The sequence below is a fragment of the Epinephelus lanceolatus genome, chromosome 11, assembly GCF_041903045.1.
Source record: "Epinephelus lanceolatus isolate andai-2023 chromosome 11, ASM4190304v1, whole genome shotgun sequence".
In the NCBI taxonomy this organism is placed as follows: Eukaryota; Metazoa; Chordata; class Actinopteri; order Perciformes; family Serranidae; genus Epinephelus; species Epinephelus lanceolatus.
Window position 1 is genome coordinate 26,406,976 of NC_135744.1, and position 16,413 is coordinate 26,423,388.

Here is a 16,413-nt window from a genome sequence, read left to right on the forward strand (position 1 = left end):
ACCAAAAAAAGTTCAAGTGTTGCTTCTACTGAAAAATCCATAATCTATAAATATGCAATTATTGTTCATTCAAAAGGTTTAACACAAGATGTCTTCTACCTTACTGAAGTTACAGAGCCCTAAAAGCCTGAAATGAGTCAGCATTTTAGCACTTCCAATTCCCTCATCTTGAAGTCAGCAGGTTTTTTTGGATGAGATTTTGGTTAGAAGCCTGAAATTAAGTTCATGGTTTGTTCTATGACATAAAATACATCATGTCCTAAAAAAGGCAGTTGCTAACAAGTGGCTAAATGAGACTAAAGAGGTTGTCGAGAACGTTAAACGTGATCATGACTAACACCGTCTTCACAACCTCATTGTGGTGGTCACGTTGAAATCATGGGACCCGTGGCTTAGTTTGTTTACATATGGCGGTTGCATTTATGCTTCAAAAATCATGTAAGGAGGTGTTTATTTGTGAAGATTGTCTTTCAGAAATAATTATGGTATCATATACATTTGTTGCCAGAGCTTTTTTAGAGGGAACCAGGGTGACACTTAGTTCCATGTTGGCCTTCAAATAATTAAATAAAAAGTCATCCCTGCAGCACTCTATTGGATCATGACTGACTCCAAAATAGTTGGGACACCACAAAATTATGCCTCTATGTACTAATCTGAAGAGGTTCCCTGAGTTTGATACCTCTAGTAGAGCTATGGAGTTATTCAATAAGCAGATCCCTCTGCGTGTTCCAATACCCATACTGCCATACTACATAGTATGCCAGGAAAAGATTTAGTATGTCCCAATACACAGTATGTTAAATACAGTATGACAAAAATACCAGTAGTTCTTCTACATCCGGTCCAATTTTGCAGAATGCAAGCCAACATGCTTTCTGGCCGTTTTGACCCACAGTCCTCTGCGCACATCAACACATCAACTATCAGAAGTTGCAATGATGGATGACAGCGCATTCAGGTGACTGATGACCAGTCGATTAGTAATAATAGGAATATCAATTGTTAAACTGAATTAATAATCATAGATATAACCAACAAGACAAGGGCGTAAGTATTAAATAACAATGGCAGAGAAATGTCCTGTTGACCTAAGTCTCCATCAAGCTCCATGGTAAGGGATATATGAGAGGGTCAAAGTTCAGGGTGCAATGTTATGCGGGAAGTATTAAGTCCCGATTGTGTACATACTGGATGCAACAGTACATACCTTTTAAGGGCAGCCGCAGTACCTACTAAAAGTAAAAAGAAAAAGTATGCATTTCCAAACGACTAAAATACTTTGCTTTTATTACCTTTTTTAACAAATACGTTGAAGTACATCCATAACAACACAGTTCAGATTTCCTTTTTATCAAGTGTTTACATCTACACGCTTTGTACAGATTTGTATACAAAACAATAATTTACGTCCCATAGAAGTCTAGTTACACGTAACTATACAACAACTTGTAAATGAAATAAATATAAAAACAGAAATAATCACAGGTGATAACAAAAATGTAAAAAGCCATAGTACAAGTACACCACCAGCACCTGTCTTCTGAAGTTGCATCTAAAAAGATATACATTTTCCCTTTCTACTGGCAAAAGTACATCTGTGAGGGCGAAAAACAAAGAGTTCAGTCCATAGTTTCATAACAGCAGCACCAGTTACACTGTATGATTCCTAGTCAGGCCAGGCGGTTATACTGGGACACTGATGTGAAGTATTTTTTTTTTTTAACCCAGCCTAATATCAGTATCATACTGACACTTAGGTAGGTTATGCTTTTTCTGTGATTTTAACAGATGTCAATTCATGTGAAAAACTAGTTTGTTCATAGAAAAAGAAACCATCGGCTCAAACAACTCGTCCTCAATTTCCTCATCACGAAAATCAGCTTTTCTGAATCCATGGGGCTTCACTCTCCAGGTAGCTTTAATGGATTTAAAACTCCGCCAGTGAGTTCATCTCTCCTGCTTTGGGCACTTCTAACATCATACAGTACACTTACTGACTTGAAACTGAAATATCATATCAGGTATATGATAATCAAGAGATGGGGTAAATGATCGCATCGTGATATAGGTGCAGATGTGAACTTGTATTTACTACCATGATACATCCACTATTTCACTGTGTATTTTGGGTTAGTTTAATGATCGTAGACCTGTGTGTACAAAGCTAAGAATGATTGTTTCTTTTCTCTGAGTGCTGTACACAGCCAGCCTTGTGTTTTTAACAACACAACGAAAAGCACTATGTTACAGAGTGGTGGGGTCGGAGCACCAGGAAGCACAACAGATGCTTTGTTTGTCATTCGCTCTCCCTCATTCTTACACACACACTCTTACTCTTTCTCTCACACTCGCACACACACATACGTATATGCAATACATACCACATATGACTTGATTACTGCATTCATCACGATCTGTACCAAGATGGCAAGTGCTACTGGGAACAGGTTGCTAATCCATACTGCTGTGTTTAGTACATTTCAACAAAATGACGCAAACGTTTTGCAAATTACACTTCAGTTTTGAGACAAAATAATTAGGACCATTGTGATTGACAACTGATTGTTGCCTGCAAAATTAAAAATGTATATCTACAAAGAGACATCTGCACAATCTGCCATGCACACTGTCACCAGCAAAGGGACATGCAGTTAAAAGTGCAAGTCTACGGAGGGGTTCTGTTGCTAACTCGGACAGAGCGTTAATGTTATGTACATTGTGTATACATTTCTGAACAAACATTAGGCTGAGGATTCAAAAAAGAGCAAAACAACTGAACGGACTAAGTGCAGCACGACCACACACACCACATTATTTCAATGTGAGCGGTGTCATGCCGAGGGTGCAGAGATTGGGGTGTGATGGTTGCTTCGACACTGTTCTTTGATGTGGCACAGTATTTGGCTCGGTCAAAGTCACTCTGCCTGCACCACGTCCTTGTGGTGACGCATGATATGCTGGTTCTTCTCCGAGGGTCGTCGGAAGCCTTTCGAACAGATCTCGCAACGGTGCGGATAGTCTTTCGTGTGAATGGAAATCACATGTCGCTTGAAACCCGAGGCGTCCCCGGTGCTGTAGTCACAATACTGGCACTGGTAAATTCTCCTTTCTTTTTGTCCTTTGCCAATAACTACAGTCACACTGCTGGCTAAGCTGGCTGCACTGACTCTGCCAGGCGGGCCTGAGGTGCTGGACCCACTAGGTGCAGACTTTTTAGGTGTCACAACAGGGGTGTGTGTCTCTGTCCTCTTAGACTCACTCTTTTCAGGCGAGGCCTGTTGCTCCTTCGTGTGGACAGACAAGATATGGCGACTGAGAACAAAAGGGTCTGCAATTTTGAAGTTGCAGTGCCGGCACTGGTGGAGTTTCTTGGTGCGGTGGGATACTGAATGCTTCTTCAGTTCAGACGGCCGGTGGAAGCCTTTACCACAGATGGCACATTTGTGTGGATAGTCCTTGGTGTGAACAGATATGATATGGCGTTTCAGGTCACTGGAGTTGGAACTTTTGTGATCACAGTGGGCACAATGGTGGGTCTTATTCTCCTCATGTGTTAGTCCGTGCTGCATTAACTCCTCCTCCTCTGCAAAGGTCTGGAAACAGCGCTCACATTTGTACGGCATCTCTTTGCTATGCTTAGTCTTGATGTGTGTCTTGAGATTAGAGGAATCAGCCGACTTGTAGTCGCAGTACAGGCAGGAGTAAGGCTTCTCACCCGTGTGCGTGCGCATGTGTTTCTTCAATTCTGAAGGGTGTCGAAAGCCTTTTCCACATTCCACACAGATGTGGGGGAAGCTTTTACTGTGAACTGCCAACAAGTGCCGATTGAGCAGTCCTTGCTCAGCAGTTTCATAGTCACAGAACTTGCATTTATGCATCTTGGTGGGTGTCGGAGGCGGCTGGCTCTTGGGCTCTCTATGGTGGTGCTGCAGTCTGTGAGAGAACAGCGCTGCCTGCTGGTGGAACTCCTTGCCACACATTTCACACTCAAAAGGGGCCTTGCTGCTCAGAGCGTGGACCTCCATGTGGTTGTGGAGGCTGGCTTTCTTGTTGGTGGTGAAGTCACAGTCTGTACATTGGTACTTTTTCCTCGTCAGAACATCCTGGTGGTGATTCTTAGTGTGGCGTTTCAGGAAGCCTCGTGACTTGAACTTTTTACCACATAGCATGCAGGGGTAAACTGTCAGAGGCTGACCATACGGACCGATGATGATGGCTGGAGAGAAAGATGGCAAGAGGGAGACGGAAATGACAACATGACCATAACCTTGTAAATCAAGCAAACCATTTTGGTGTTTAAGTCCTTTTAAAATAACAAAATAAACACTTGTTCTTAAAAAGGTAATAGGAATCATATATTATTCACCAATACAAAAAGCCCCTGATCAATTACATGTATCAACAAATAGAATAAGCAGCCACACATTATCAGTGTTTACATAATCAGCCTTTGTGGTTATTTAAAGAGTGTACTGTGACATACAGGCAACACAGGTGGAACTGCAGATACTGAAGCCCCCCCTTTAGACACATTTTATGTATGTAAACATATTCTGCTGTGATTAATATTTTGTTTGACATGATTTTCCCACACAACCCACATGAGAAGTAAAAAAAACTCTGAAAAGGGATCAAAAGCAAATCTATTCTTTCTCCCTCATTAAGAAATTTCGGATCTGGCATTGCATCCCGCCCCCATAGCTGCTTGTGGCAGATTTCACTTTCTGCTTTCTTCAGTGCTGGCACACCTCTAAAAAGAAGTGTGGAGAGGTCTGGCTATGTGAAACTAGCACTAGGTTGACCGGTGAAAGAGCAGTGCGCGTCAAGATGGCTGACATTAGCATTAGGAGACCATGGAGAAATTTTGCCATTCATGTTTGAGCCCCAGTCGGACCCAGACTCAGATGAGGAGTGTGTTGTGCATATCAGAGTGGTAAATGTGGCCAGCATCTTTTATTTGTTATGTAGCTTGTAACTGGCAGTGGCTGACACGGTCATAATGGTTTTAAAACATACAACAATATTTGATACGATGGGGTTTTTAGTAAATAACTGAAGGAAGCTCCACTGTCTGGTTTTCATCCAAAACCTGCACACTACAATGTTTGCTGTCAAAACTTTCACTATGCCAATGCAAACTCTGCTTTCAGTAATGACAGGTCGCTCTGCCCTCGAGGTTTCAGGTTTCATTGCCACTGTTGTGTTGAAGTCTGTCCCCCCCATTGATATGTGTTTCTCATATTTGAGAGCAATTGGCTTTTGTATTAGTGACGCACCTAATCCAGGTTACATTTGAATGTCAGATTTTAGGGAAGTGGTGCACAGACACAGCTCCTTTCAGTCGAGGAATGTGGAAACACCTCTCTAGTTACAACCTTTGCACAGATACAAGTCAGTATAGTCATTGTCGGGCAGTTTAGGGGACATAAACAGAAGAAAGACACAGTATTTTCAACGGTTAAGACCATCTGGAATCAGGAAATACAAACTGAACACCAAAGCAGGGAAAAATCAATACCTAGGAAGATTTAGCAGACTGCAGCAGCGCACCACATATAGAAGTCCTCAGTATTACAAGCAGAACAAATGGGTGTTTCTCAAGTAGTAAACAAAGCATATGGCTGGTATATAGGTAAATCATAAACTAGTTGTTCACGTGGTCAAAAGATAAGGTATTTATTGAGAGAGGAACACAGAACAAACTGCTGATAAGCCTGTACAAAGGACAGAGACTATAGCTGCAGTTAAAATGCAAATAAGGGGAGCTGGAGAGAATAAATTTTAAATCACCACGGACTCTGATCATATGTTTTGTGCTTCTGTTATTGATCAATTAAATAATATTAGCAACTTGTCATAAAAAAAAGTGGCTGAAACATCCTAAACAAATTCTTTCTGCTACTGCTGAGCTCTCATGATCTATAGGGCTTCTTTATGGTGTGATAAGAGAAAGCACATTTAGATTGCTCTTACCTGTCTGTACCTGGCGTGGCTCCGACCGTCTCTTGCTCTTGTTGCGTTGTCTGTTGATTTCATCCACCCCGTCAGATTCATCGATGTGCAGCAGTGCACTGGCTGCACCGTTTCGGTTCTCGCAACTCTCACTATCCTCTGCACCTGTGAGACCGACACAATGCCTTTAACGCAGCAATTACCAAAACCCGCATCTATAAAGTTTGAGCCAACACACTCAGAGACGTGGTTGATGCACAGGCTTCCAGTGTTGTTTTAAAAGCAATTTAATAGACAGGGGTGCTGACCATAAGCAGCTGCCCAGGCCACAGGCATGAAGTCCTTGCTTAGAGACACGCTGTCATACGAGCGGTCGTGAGTTACTGGCTCTTCGCCTCCTACCACCACCTCCATATATACCTCATCAGTCACCTTGGACCCACCTGTAGATGAGCCCAACATGTACAAAACCAAAAAACTACTGACGTTTACTTTCATGATAGTCATCCCCGCTCTGCAGATCTCAATGACTCACCATGGTTTCCTTGGTTGTGATGAGAATCCCCCACAGACATGTAGACCATCTTCTCTCTGAGCGTTTGGCCTGAAGACTCTGTTAGCGCCACACTCTCCGTGTCTCCATCGCTGATGTCAACCGATTCTCCTGCAGAATTGAAACACCCTTTAAATCTTTCACTTTTTGGCAAATCTGCCACAAATTACTTGTCAACCTGTGAAAGACTGAGCCCTTAAACTTTCTACAGGAGAATGTAATTTAATGTTTGCTTCACAATCATACTGGCCTCCCATTTTTGGACCCTGAAATCACTGCTTTTTAGATCATTTCAAGATCTGTATACCTGTTTTCAGGCCAAGAACAGAAAAAAAAACATTACATTTGTCCAATTATCTCCAAAAAGAGCAAGTTCTTCTAAACAATACAATTAACAGGAATGTTTTAGCAATATAGAGAATTTTTTTTTTTAAAGCCAATTTGAAAGCTTTTACAGTAACACATCCTACATCGAATATAGTATGTTGTGGCAATCACTAGTACTCAGCTTATGATTATACCCTTTATTATTTTCAACAGGTTTAAGATTAACCGCTACTCACCCATGTCGTCTTCCCCAGAATCAGCCTTGAAGATGTACACCTTTATCACTTCCTGCCCATCCTCGTCCTTCTCCACTTCCTGGTCCTCCACAGCTCCCTCCACTGTCACCTCCGTTCCATCCTCGGACACCATTTTGCCAGCTTCATCCACTAGTGAGGGACACACACACACACACACACCACATTTCATTTAAGATGTGCAAGAGTGGGGGTCAGTCAGCCATTAGCTGGTGACAGCGTAAAATCTGACATTGTGAATGCTTAATACATCACCATTTATGCGTAGTGAAACTGAAGCTTGGATATAGTTAGGAATGCAGGAATATTAATTTTTTCAACTGATACAGATAACTGATGATTGCCTGCTTCTCATGGTTGATAACCGATACGATAACCGATAATTTAATAGTTCGTATTTTAAAAAGAAGTGTATAACCTGTAGTTTATGTACACCTAGGGTAAAGGTAAGATGTAGTGAGAAAATATGGATGATTTAATATTCCAGAGCTCTGACCTAACCTAACAATAGGCTGTGAAACAGAGGGAGATTTTCTGGGCTATTGTCAAATGGCCTACCCTCAATGCCCCTGCACCCATATCACCCTACACTTCAGATTAACATGATAAATACAAGGATGTGAAAGTAATATGACCTTTAGTCAATATTAAATTTAGAGTTAATTAATATTAGAGAGGGAGATTATGAAGCCCGGTGTTACTGTATAATTCTCTGGTGTATCAGTAACGTGTAATAACGACACTGCAGAGTAGAGTCTCTACTAACAGGGACACACAGTGACAGCTGACTTAAATGAACAGATTGAATGCGCATCAGTAGGTCAACATTGCATCTGGTGTACGAAATGTTTATATATTCACTGGCATTTTTATAAACACACCCAGGCGCTGTCTCACTGTCCGACGACAGACTAGCCTACGACTACCAAGCAGAATAGCAATGCGATTGATTCACCTTGCACATTAACACTTAACTCAGACAATCAAACTACTGTGTTCCACACACACAGCCAGAGATAGACGTGCTCCACACTGGGTTACCAGGTAATGATACAAATAATCGCTAACTGTAGCTTCACATAGCTAGTGGTTATTAATAAGTTTAACAACGGAGTCGAGCCTCTTAAAAGGTTGTAGCTGGATGTAAGCCGCTGCTGCTAAGTAGCTCATGCTAACACTCTGGAGACGGTCCTTCAACACTGTGTCTAACCGGTATCTGTCCCTTGGCGCAATGCTATTGTCTACCTCTGGAACTGTGAAAGATGTCCACACCATGACATATTTTGCTCTCTAGGCAGTGTGCTGCACTTGTTGTTCTTCTTCTTCTTTGTGTTTATTTGCAGCTCACAAACCAAGTTTAAAAGGTACGTGTACCGCTGTGTCGGGTGTTTAAATGCTGCCCTTGTTAAGTCAATAAAAGCAGTTTGGCTTCGTATCATCGGCGCTATCTATTGGCTATAATTTTAACTATCTGACTAATGCATAATTATAGAAATGTCCCATTATCACCTGACAATTTATCCCCCGATATATATCGTGCACCCCTAGATATAGTTTCACCATTTCAGCATATCTATAAAATCTATAAAGCTTTGTAATCACAATTAACATTCTTTTTTGTTTTTGCACAAGCTTGTCTGAATACTCAATAACTCAAAGTCTGAATGGCATCTAAGTATGCCCCCAAAAGGAGGAAGAACATATTTAAATCCCATCCCAGCACAGCAGTGGTAAACTTACATGATATCATTAGATAATCTCCACAGCCATCTTGGTCGTCCTCCTGCTGCTCTGGGTCCAGCCCATCTTCAGGGATGTCTCCCATGGCAACACCCTCCTCCTCGCCCTCAAGAGCCATCACGCAAGTTTCTACTGCCACATCTTCATCTTCGTCACAGTGCACATACTCAGACACTACATCCTCCACAGCATCCTGGATGACTAGCTCATCGGGTGCAAACCTGTGAACTGCCATGCCTTCTCCCTCGCCTTCTGACACCAACACAGTCTCTTGAAGCTCCACAACAAACTCCTGCCCACCGGCACCACCCTCATCTGGAAGAAGCAGAATTAACCAGTTAATCAGATTGTTATGTGTGGATGTTTTAAATGGTACATTAAATGTTGTTACTTATTTCCTACTGACACCATGAACCAACATACTATTCCAAACAAACCTATAACTAAAAGGGGCTTTATGTAATATTCAGAATATTAATGTAGTAGCAAACAAGCATATTGGTCCCATTTGTGTAACCCGCTGGCTAGCTAATCGCCGCCGGTCTGCATTGCACTCATACAGCATTTACTGCTGATGTTGGGTTGGCGTTGTTGCAGAAGTGTAGCACCCACCCTCTGGTCCAAACTTGGTACATAAGATAAGATTATTTTTCCTTAGACATTGCACTCTTTAGCAGAAAAGTGCAGTGGCAGTTTTTGTTATTGCTCACTGGCACATGGTAAATAGACTCTGTTCTTTCAACAGTGGATTGTGTTGGTAGTGTGCTAACTAGCTAACTAGCATCATCATACAGATTACCACTGTCAACTGCTGTGAAGAGTTATTTCCTCTCACGCAGGTGCAGAACATGCGTGCTGATTGGCCCTGAGCTGTAGTCTTTGCAGTGCGTTCATGTGCAACTTTTGGGCGAGACACTGCGACATGAGGCGACAAAGCAGCCAGCTTTCGTTGACATTGCTTCTTTTAAGTCAACTTAGTGTGTCTGGGCCTTTAGATTCGCTCTGAATATCGTACAGAGCTCCTTTAAGCCACTCAAATATTTTAGGTCATTTGGCAGGTCAAAGAATCCTACTTCTTATAACGCTATCAGAACTCACACATACCCAAAAACACACACCATGTAAATAAAAACACACATTAATATATGCATAGCTAATTACCCGATCCGTGTAGTATTATTTTAGGCTCTTCAGAATGTATTGCAAGCCTGGTGACATCCTCATCCATTGTCCTCGCACTGCATTTGTTACTGGACAGCTGAAAGCAAATAATACAAATTTTAGAACTTTGGTGACCAAAACTGTTTGAAACAAAAGTAAAGAGAAGAACCATGCAAACCACATGTATCTCAACCACTGTTTGATCAGTTATTCATTGTCATGCACCAAAGTAACTTAAATCAGCCTATCCCTACATCCTTGCATATTATTTTATGCATTTACTGTTGTTCTTTTCAGTATGATGCTCCAGTACCTACATAATATAGAATGACATGCACTGACAACCACCACAAAAAGTTGTTTTTCCTTGTGCTGTGGCATGCTAGAGCTGTGAATCTCAAACAACTAAATTAGCCCAAATGATCAAAAATCATGTGTTCATGGTCATTACTGTGATTTTAAACTATTCAAATTTTAAAATAGGAAACCAGGAGATGCAGTCCATCAAACATGAGTCTAACCTTATATGCTGATGTAAACGGAACCAAGTCATTTATTTTCCTCAAAGCCATGATGAGCTTGTCATCTTTCACTTGATGAAGAAAAATGCAGTGTGTGTGTGTTAATTTGACATTTTAATGTGATTCACATGACAGACTACTGACCTGATGCTGCACAACTACAGCAGCCTGAGCATTGCCCTAACAGCTGATACATATCCATTCTTCAAAAAGGAGAGACATTTTGCAATATCCTGCCCTAATAAGACATACTCATCATACACAGGGTTCCCACACATTATAATGGATAAAATTTCCAAACTTTTCCATGATATTTAAAGATCTTTAAGAAAATTTCGACAAGCATTCACAACGAATAACACAAACATTGCTCCTTTTCAAAATTGCAGTACAATTTAAAAGTAGCAGTGGGGCACAGATTGTGAAATTCAATGACCTCTTCAGGTTGTCCATGAGCGTGGGAACCCCTCGTAAAAGAAATATTGCATTAATATTATATGACTGATGGTTATGTTGTTCTTGAGCCAATAACTGCTCAGTTTTGTAACAGACTCGTCCTTGTTGTATTGCTGCAGCAATGACCAAGATCCTCTGTGGAGAGCTGAATTTATTTTGAAATATTATTCACATATATTTACCTTTTCATACAGTCTATGATATTTACACACAAACAACAAGACAGAGTGATGTAAAAGATGCACTGGTAAGAGATCTGGCCCACCAGGCATACTGAGGAAATCTTTAGGGGGGAAAACCAATCAATTAAACTACAATCAAGTGGATAGATTTTTGCAGTGTTAGCTTGTGTCTGCGGCAAAGGAGAGCAACTGAGATGACCAGTGGCATAATTGCCATGACTGCATCACTACCTCAGCTACCAAAACTACACATGTATACATCAGCTGCAATTGGCACTAACATTACCTTCATCATGGAAATGAAGGTGAGCTCATGTGCGTCAAAAATATCTCACACATACACACACTCGGGGGATGCAGAGATGTAAACAGTGGTGTGGACGATGCAGCCGGGGTGCCATTTAATTTCCACTGAATGTACCATCCCCCACCTCCAGGTGGAAAATGATGACAACGGTGTGTGGGGATATGGCGCACAACACAGTGCATCAGTGTGCTGAAAGATGCCGCCAACACAGTAAACCCCACCAGGCTGATCCGACTAACTTAGCTACTCATTCATCATTCACCAGACTAAACACTGCAACTTAAACCCCGATGAGGTGATTAACGGTAATGTCTTCAACTATCCACTGGAGCAGCGTTAGCACTGATTACACACGCACAGCCCCGACTGTCACGGCCAAAACACGCATTTAATAACAGATGATTGCCCTAGCATGCATGCAGGTAGATGAAACTGCAAAATAAAGAAGGCAGGTTGCGTTAGGTTTACACTGATGCGGCTCTGTAGTAGCCAGCTAGCGGGAGGAGGGCTAAACACACACACACTCGTTTTCTACAACCGATATTCCTCACACTAGCGTCCGCCATTTTGTTAGCTTGCTGTCTGGACGGATGCTAATTTTATCGCTAATTGAAAATACCCTTCGGTGTTTAGAAAATGTCAATTGCGCTTCAATCGAAAGCTACACGGCACATTAACTGTTTTATTAACGCATAATAATGTTAGTCAACGACGACTGGCGACTACGAAAACCTTCTTCTTTGCTAGCTAACCGGATAGGCCTGAATCACCAATTACGGCCTCTGTTGAGGCCCGGGCCTGAGAAGAAAAGGCCCAACCCTTTGCGGCCTCTCGGTGACAATAAAGAAATAAATTAAAAAAACACATGCATGTAAAAACAAAGAGATAAGGATACGCACAAATGCAAACACGGCCCTGCAAACGGGCGCCCCGGGAGGAAAAATGACCCGCGTACCAGATTTATGCTGCAGGGATGGCCTCCGTCCGCAACTCGGCTTCCCAGGCCGCCTGGTTCCCCCAGACTCGGGCAGGATTCAGTCGGGAATTTTGTGTTATTTGGGCGGGCCGGAGAGGAGCAGAGAAGGAGGGGTTAGGGGTTGTTTCTGGAGCTCCGCTGAAAGCAAAGCAGGACGTCTGGAGCCAGATCTTGTCATGCTACAGCCCCCCGCTCCTCCAGCTCCGAGGCCGCCGTCAGCACGACACGTCACAGCCCGAGAGCAGCAGGAAAATGCGGAAGGGTTGTGGTGGAAGTCACACCGACAGGCACCAAACAGGCCATAATCTGAGGACCGCCGTTCAAACGGGTTATGTCAAAACGTGCAGTGTAGTGTTAATTTTAATTAGTGTATGCCCCGAGGTTGGTGTAGCTCGTAATGGGCTGAGGACTGCTTCAATCCTCCAAACAGCAGACTTGCATGCAGCGACGAAGTGCACAATAAAAGTGGTTAGACTATGACCTCCAGACTGAGAGCATCCAATATTTAAACAAACCGCTGACTAGTTTCCAATCACACACTCTACACAGTATCACTTTCATCCTGAGTGTACAAACCCAACATTATATATCCCTCATATATCCCGGTCAGAAATAAGAAAAAGCACTGAAATTTCTCTTTAAAAGGCCAATAAATAACAGGTTAACTACTGGGGAAAGGAAGCAAACATAAAGGTAGGAATGTATATTAAGATATTTCTAATGCATGCAAAGGTAAAACATAAGAAAATATCCCACATTTACCCACATCAACTGTATTTGAAATACAATTTAAGCAGTAACTGAATATATTTACTCATGTACTGTACTTAGATACAATTTTGATGTACTTAAGTATTCCCATTCTCCATTTCAGAGGGAAATATACATACACATTTATCTGACAGCTAATTTACTAATTAATATATTTACATAACAGTACAACTGTTAAAATGAGTTCCAGTTAATAGTAATATAACCCAATATTATCATTAAATAACATTGACAGAGGCCATTTTACTGCACACTGAGTGCTTACACTTGTGATACTGGATTTTTATGTGGCAGCTTTTATGTCCAAGATCTCTTTATTGGTCCTTAGGGACTCTTGAAACACATTTTGCTGATAATATTTCTTTACTTTTACTTATGCAATATTTATTTTCAAAACAGGTTTTTCACCTTTAATGATACTTTGTGTTTTGATGTGTCAAGTATTACTTAAATGACCTTAAAACGTCCACCACTGGTTGCAACTTGCACATGGAGGATTATTGTCTTGAAACATGGTATTTGTAACCAAAGGTTGTTTCCTGAATATGGTTTAATCCAGAAGATAGTTCAAAATGTATAGATTTATTTTAAGGCAGTACAAAATATGAACGGTACACAAAAACACTCTCTCTGAAAATAATCACTCCAACAAAATATAGAAACATAAAACAGAGTAGTTTCAAAATGATCAAGGATGATGATTCGGGATAGTTATATCCAGACCTCTGTGTTCATACACTCGTCAGCAGAGGTCTTTCTAAATTTCCGATTAATGATAACAGTTGATTTCACAATGATTTTATTAAGACTTTGCCAAATCACTGACCAAACAAATCATGATTATTATAATTAATAACAGTCAATAAACAGTAAACTCTTATTTGGCAGTCATTTTCAACAGATCCTCCTTTTCAATCTCAAAAAGACGCCAGCCCTCCTCAGAGGAGAGATCAGCCGCTCCTCTTCGCTTGTAGAACTCAATGGACTTTGTGTTGTTTTCTGCTACGATGAAGTGCATGCCGCTGCAGCGAGTCTTCACTGCCGTCTGCAGGGGGAAGAAAAACAAAACAAAACATAAGGGCTTATGAAGTGTTGAATACAGCTGGAATAAAATTGCATCTGTCACCAAATAAGCTTTAACTTAAGTACACTGGTTACCGTACCTCACTCAGAACCTTCAGGATTTGTGAACCAATGCCAAAACCTGGTGAAGGATTACATGTTAAGAGTAGTTAGTTTATGTGAGTGTAATGCCCCTGAAGACTTTGTCTGTAACTTATTAACTTTTACCACCACCATATAACAGCACTTGCAGACAGTCTTACCACGAAATTCCTGCATGACATAGAAGTCCTCCAAGTAAAGCAGCTTTCCAGTCCAAGGGTCATATGTGAAGTAGTACATAGCAAAGCCAATCACAGTGTATCCTAAAGAGAAAAACCCCAAAGTTAGGAGATAAAATGTAAAGGGTTGACCCATTTTTTTTAAGAAATACGACTCTTAAATTGTTAAGAGTTTTGTGTGAGAGATGTTTTACCCTCCGAGCTCTGGTTCTTTGGGACTTCAGCAACTAAGCAGTGGTAGAACGGATGATCTCCAAAGCCGTCTTCAAGTAGATCTACAAGTGGGACATTGGTTATAAGAATGTGGGAAGACTGAAATGTTTTTTCCAGATACATTTATGTAGTGGTAGATGAGGTGGATGTTTTAGGCCTACTAGGTAGGCTACAAAGGAGGAAGTGGGTACACACTTCCTTATATTCTTAATGGCTTTTTCGCTGATAGGTGGGTATAATGTAAACAAACAGAAAAAGAGCACCTTTCTCAGTCAGCATGACCTTCTCCTCCATCTCCTCATATTTCGCAAGTTCCTACAAATCAAAAAGACAAAAACAAGAAAGCCACGAGTTACGCGTTTAACTGGAGATAGAATTAACAAACAGAGATGACAGATTTGCTACCACCTGGCCCAGATGTCCTGTTGGTTGTTAAAAAATTAGACTTAAACAGATGGCTTACCTTTATGAGTCGCATGATATCGGATACGTCGTTGGGTTCAGCTTTCCGTAATATAAAACTGGCCATTTTCTTTTTTTCCCCTTTTTTCCTTTGCGTATTAGTCCTCTGAATGTGAACAAAAGCAAAATTTGTTTCGTCATCCGCTCCTCAGGAGTTCACCCCCGGGCATGAAATGTAGGAAGCATGCAGAAACGCATTGGTTGTGTCACCAAGTGGTACAGCAGCTTCAGACACCTGCCCTTTATATATCCTCTGAGGAAGGTAGACCTGTCCTGTAACCCATATATGGTCAAACAGCCCTTTGCATCCTGTTTCTTTTTTTTGTTGACTTATCTATGTGACGATCACTGTGCTTCATTTGAATGTCGTTTAAAGGTAAATATTAACCAGACCTGGAAAAAAGAAAAGAAAAACAAGGCCAGAGAACATAATGTCTCATTAGCTGACACATTATGACTGAGGGAAAAACCCTATGTCAAAATGAATGTAAAATCAATACTTATACATTAAAAGTATTCCTCTGTAGGTCACATTAACAGCAGTCAAACAATGATTTGCATTGCTGTGATCAGAAAAACAATTTTTATTGATCTATTGATGTCCATTTATGTAATGTGTTGTTAATGGTTTGTTCCTCCAATAAAAAGGGAAATGATTTGTGACATTTTAGCTTATCAACAGCCAGAAATGATAAGATGACGGAGCAGATGTGGTTGCTGTTTGTGTGATGATTAGCCAGAAAAGCATCTTTAAGTCAAATGTTTTAAGACTTTGTGTTGATACTTCAGTGTCGTTTGAAGGGACACAAGATCAGAACTTAAAATACAGTAGCTTTCCATAAGGTGATACTCTGTTATCTGATGTCATAAACATACCGACTGTTTACTTAAGTGACGTCATATCTTTTAGGAACACTGAATAGTTAGTGTTTAGTTTTAAGTTTCAGGCTTTCTGGAACTGTGTTTGGTTGACTTGCTCAAGGGCAATGTTTCTGCTACTGCTGACAAACATGACAGCTATGCTTTTCCAAGCATTCCAGTTGCAAGAACTGATCAGGCAATCATATTCTTCTGAAAAAGTTGGGTCATATCTGTACATATTGTAGTATAAGCTACCTCTGCACACAACACTTAATGTCTTTTCACCTTGAGTCAGACGTCAATGTTGAATACCTGGTGCTCCTTTTAATGC

General features: G+C 41.1%; 2 protein-coding genes across 5 annotated transcripts; both read right to left on the bottom strand.

The window, feature by feature from the left end:
- Nucleotides 1-1,261: 1,261 nt before the first annotated feature.
- LOC117269533 (zinc finger Y-chromosomal protein 1) lies at nucleotides 1,262-12,546 on the bottom strand. Of its 4 annotated transcripts, none has more exons than XM_033646591.2 (8): nucleotides 12,412-12,546; nucleotides 9,991-10,087; nucleotides 8,830-9,144; nucleotides 7,072-7,221; nucleotides 6,491-6,619; nucleotides 6,264-6,398; nucleotides 5,977-6,120; nucleotides 1,262-4,219 (listed from the first exon to the last, which is right to left on the bottom strand). In XM_033646591.2, exons 2-8 carry the CDS (start codon nucleotides 10,055-10,057, stop codon nucleotides 2,919-2,921), a joined length of 2,241 nt encoding a protein of 746 aa, XP_033502482.2. In that variant the 5' UTR covers nucleotides 10,058-10,087; nucleotides 12,412-12,546; the 3' UTR covers nucleotides 1,262-2,918. The 4 variants fall into 4 exon arrangements, with proteins under 4 accessions (XP_033502482.2, XP_033502491.2, XP_033502501.2 ...); XM_033646600.2 differs by having other exon boundaries at nucleotides 12,356-12,482; XM_033646610.2 differs by lacking the exon at nucleotides 6,264-6,398 and having other exon boundaries at nucleotides 12,412-12,545.
- Nucleotides 12,547-13,769: 1,223 nt separating this feature from the next.
- Nucleotides 13,770-15,453, bottom strand: LOC117263697 (diamine acetyltransferase 1-like). Its single transcript, XM_033637304.2, has 6 exons — nucleotides 15,223-15,453; nucleotides 15,023-15,074; nucleotides 14,741-14,821; nucleotides 14,529-14,630; nucleotides 14,367-14,407; nucleotides 13,770-14,248 (listed from the first exon to the last, which is right to left on the bottom strand). Exons 1-6 carry the CDS (start codon nucleotides 15,286-15,288, stop codon nucleotides 14,081-14,083), a joined length of 510 nt encoding a protein of 169 aa, XP_033493195.1. The 5' UTR covers nucleotides 15,289-15,453; the 3' UTR covers nucleotides 13,770-14,080.
- Between the last annotated feature and the right edge of the window lie 960 nt (nucleotides 15,454-16,413).